Genomic DNA, 3,788 nt, shown 5'->3' with positions numbered 1-3,788 from the left:
CGCCGATAGTTCATTATGAACCAGGACAGAATTAATGGACTGCCGGCTGCTCTGGATATGAAAGGGCCCTTGCCTGCCCTTTCTATAGTATTCATCACGCATCTCAGAAATCTCTGTCCCTCTCATTGCTATCAATCCCTCCCGCTCTCTCCCCATATCCCTCCCTCCTCCCCATCTCCCTCCCTCTCTTCTCCCATCTCCCTTCTCAGTCCTCCCCATCTCCCACCCTCCCTCCCTCTCTCTCCCCATCTCCCTCCCTCTCTTCTCCCCATCTCCCTCCCCTCAGTCCTCCCCATCTCCCTCCCTCTCCTCCTCAATCTCCCTCTCTCCCTTCTTCCCATCTCCCTCCCTCTATCCCATTTCCCTCCATCTCTCTCCCCATCTCCCTCCCACTCTCTCCCATCTCCCCTCCCATCTCCCCCCTCCCCTCCCCTCTCCCCAATGCCCTCTCTCTCCCCCCATCTCCCCATTTCCCTCTCTCTTCTCCCCATCTCCCTCCCTCCCTTCTCCCCATCTCCCTCCCTCTCTCCTTCCCATCTCCCCCCTCCCCTCCCCATCTCCCCAACCCCCTCTCTCCCCCCCATCTCCCCTCTCTCCCCCCATCTACCCATCTCCCTCTCTCTTCTCCCCATCTCCCTTCCTTCTCCCCATCTCCCTCCCTCTCTTCCCCCCATCTCCCTCCCTCCCTTCTCCCCATCTCACTCCCTCCCCTTCTCCCCATCTCCCTCCCTCTCTCTCCCCCCCATCTCCCCATCTCCCTATCTCTTCTCCCCATCTCCCTCCCTCTTCCCCCATCTCCCTCCCTCTCTCTCCCCCCCATCTCCCTCCCTCCCTTCTCCCCATCTCCTCCCTTCTCCCCATCTACCTCCCTCCCTTCTCCCCATCTCCCTCCCTCTCTCTCCCCCCCATCTCCCCATCTCCCTCTCTCTATCTCCCTCCTCCCCATCTCCCTCCCTCCTCCCCAGACACCTCAAAGGGAGAGTCGTGACTTACTCCAATCCTAGGAGGAATTGTCACCGTCCTCACATGGCTGCACATGGACAGACTTGTTCTGTTCAACTTCAATCAGAACATTCCCATCATTTTTATGGAGGTTTTTAAATCAATAGAATACAATGGAAATGCTAAGAAAGTGACCCCAATTCCCAATTCCTTTGACTACTTTGACACGCACACCGGAATATTGAAATTCTGCCAATTCAGTTCTCTGCATTTTCTATGGATTTTTCATAGAATGAATTGAATTTGATATGACCACAATTCCAATGATGTTTTTGACTTGAAACCCAATAGATTTTTTTTTAACATAGTACAAGTCACAAGCATATTGATAAAGCTTTTATTATTATAAGTAATTCATAATTTCACAGAATACAGCATTGTAACATGACAACGGCAAATGATGTGCCCATAATATTCTCCAGTGAACATCCCAGAATACTGCATTTGTGCTGTCAACATGCTTCATAGTAGAACGTCCTTGATCCCTACAATACTGTCAGCTCTATTATTCACTAAGAAAACCACATGAACCATGAGAAAACAGTGTCTGCTTTATTACCAGCATGCAAAACAACAGTTCATGCATCTGCCTTATCTGCAATATGGACTTCTGAGGACGCAGACGTTTATAAACGCAGGTAGCTAGTTCATTCACTGTGGTCCAAAATGTTTTACAATGTATGAATATCAAGAAATTTAGCAAAATCTCAACAAACTCGTATAAAACAAGGAACGGGGGTGTTCTGTACATTCCTTCATCGATAGTTGAATGTTCATCTGTAGGGATGTCAGTTTGATTGTTCGTTTGTGTGTCCCCCCACCATACCAATGCTTTGAATGATACAGTTGCTTTACAGATGCAAGCCTCGGAGGCCACGCATGCACAATGAAAAGAACAAACAAACGAAGAGCAAAACAGTAAACTTTTCAGTTAGTCAGCGTAAGGTGCTGTCTGTTGTAACGAGTGCGTTGGGCCCCTCCTTTCAGGGGGCGAATGTCCTGGAAGACTCGAACTCGCTGGGCACTTTGGGCTTGATGCCCTTGTTGTTGTAGTAGTCAACCACCTGGTTGGGCACTTCTGCTAGGACAGTCTTTGCCAGCTCTGCAGGTGAGCCCTGGAGAAGGACAGAGAGAAACCTGTCACTTCCTGTAACACTCAGGTAACCTCCCAGTTCCTCAGGTAACCCTCCTAGTTCCTCAGGTAACCCTCATAGTTCCTCAGGTAACCCTCATAGTTCCTCAGGTAACCTCCCAGTTCCTCAGGTAACCCTCCTAGTTCCTTAGGTAACCCTCCCAGTTCCTCAGGTAACCTACCAGTTCCTCAGGTAACCCTCCCAGTTCCTCAGGTAACCCTCCCAGTTCCTCAGGTAACCCTCCCAGTTCCTCAGGTAACCCTCCCAGTTCCTCAGGTAACCCTCCCAGTTATTCCCTCAGGTACCTACCGTTTCCCTCAGGTAACCCTCCCAGTTCCTCAGGTAACCCTCCCAGTTCCTCAGGTAACCCTCCCAGTTTCCTCAGGTAACCCTGCCCAGTTCCTCAGGTAACCCTCCAGTTAACCCTCACCAGTTCCTCAGGTAACCCTCCCAGTCCTCAGGTAACCCTCCCAGTTCCTCAGGTAACCCTCCAGTTCCTCAGGTAACCCTCCCAGTTCCTCAGGTAACCTACCAGTTCCTCAGGTAACCCCTCCCAGTTCCAGTAAAGACTCCACATGTTTGAAGTTGCGGAAGGGGACGAACTGGACGATGTCTCGTAGGCAGGGCTCCCCCTTGGGCGAGCGAAGGATCCCGTCATCTCCATCCAGCATCTGCATGTCACTGAAGTCAGCACTTCCCACGCCTACAATGATGATGGACATTGGCAAGTGGGAGGCTTGGACGATGGCCTCGCGGGTGGTCTGCCATGTCTGTGATCACTCCGTCCGTTAGGATGAGCAGAATGAAGTACTGCTGCAGAGATAAAGGAAGTCAATGACTGGGGAGAAACGTGAGAGAGTAATGTCTGTGGGGTGTGTTGGAAATACATGTTGAGCATAACTCTAAAACGTTGCGCAAGTCTCCCATTGACATCAATACATGATTTAAGCTCAAGCTAGGTTCAAGCTCCCAATCGATTGGTTCCAAGGAGAGGGGACAACTGACAGCTAGCTTACCATGGCCTCCTTGGTGTGCATTTCCTGTGAAGCGGAGCTGGCTACTTTCTGGTGATGGGGGCGATGTTGGTGGGCCGTAGAGCTGAAGCTTAGGAAGCATGTCTGATAGGCCTCCACCACCCTTGGATACCTGCACACCCATAGACATATGTTGGAAAAAACACAGAATAACACACACACAGTAACACTCACAGTCATATACCTCTGGAGAACTCAGAGCAATGCACACAGGTGCATCAACAGCAATGCACACAGGTGTGAAGGTATCTTTGTGGAGTAATTGAGACCCATGATATTCCAGGATATTTTTTCACTTTGAGGGAAGCAGTCACTCTGTGAATAGTTAGTTATCTTCACAGCTGCATTAACTTGTATTTATCTCCTCTCACCACTACATGGATCACAGCAGTGGCCTCCCATTAGGACGAGCAGCAGAAGTAATGCTATTTACTGATTGAGTGTGCATTTGAGGTCACACACACATCTTTGGAGAATTTCATTTAATTAACAACCCCTCTATCACGACCTCACTGGTCACACACACACACACACTCCCCCCCCCCCCCCCCCAGAGCTAGTGAGCTACGTGAATGCTTACGGGACCTTTCCAAAAATGTAGAGAGAAACCTTTTAACAA

At 50.0% G+C, this 3,788-nt stretch overlaps 1 protein-coding gene across 1 annotated transcript; it reads right to left on the bottom strand.

Annotated features, from left to right (window-relative positions):
- Positions 1–1,737: 1,737 nt before the first annotated feature.
- Positions 1,738–3,288, bottom strand: LOC139023628 (copine-4-like). The gene is made up of 3 exons (XM_070437131.1): positions 3,152–3,288; positions 2,711–2,948; positions 1,738–2,117 (listed from the first exon to the last, which is right to left on the bottom strand). Exons 2-3 carry the CDS (start codon positions 2,855–2,857, stop codon positions 1,986–1,988), a joined length of 279 nt encoding a protein of 92 aa, XP_070293232.1. The 5' UTR covers positions 2,858–2,948; positions 3,152–3,288; the 3' UTR covers positions 1,738–1,985.
- Positions 3,289–3,788: the final 500 nt, after the last annotated feature.

This window comes from Salvelinus sp. IW2-2015, linkage group LG34 (assembly GCF_002910315.2).
Source record: "Salvelinus sp. IW2-2015 linkage group LG34, ASM291031v2, whole genome shotgun sequence".
NCBI lineage: Eukaryota > Metazoa > Chordata > Actinopteri > Salmoniformes > Salmonidae > Salvelinus > Salvelinus sp. IW2-2015.
This window is presented reverse-complemented; position numbering and strand designations above follow the sequence as displayed.

Excerpts from the sequence above, each read along its gene's own strand:
- LOC139023628 (XM_070437131.1), bottom strand. The coding sequence starts at position 2,857 with ATGTCCATCATCATTGTAGGCGTGGGAAGTGCTGACTTCAGTGACATG. Across the intron at positions 2,118-2,710 it reads CCTTCCGCAACTTCAAACAT|GGCTCACCTGCAGAGCTGGC; the intron begins GTGGAGTCTTTA and ends GTCCTTCTCCAG.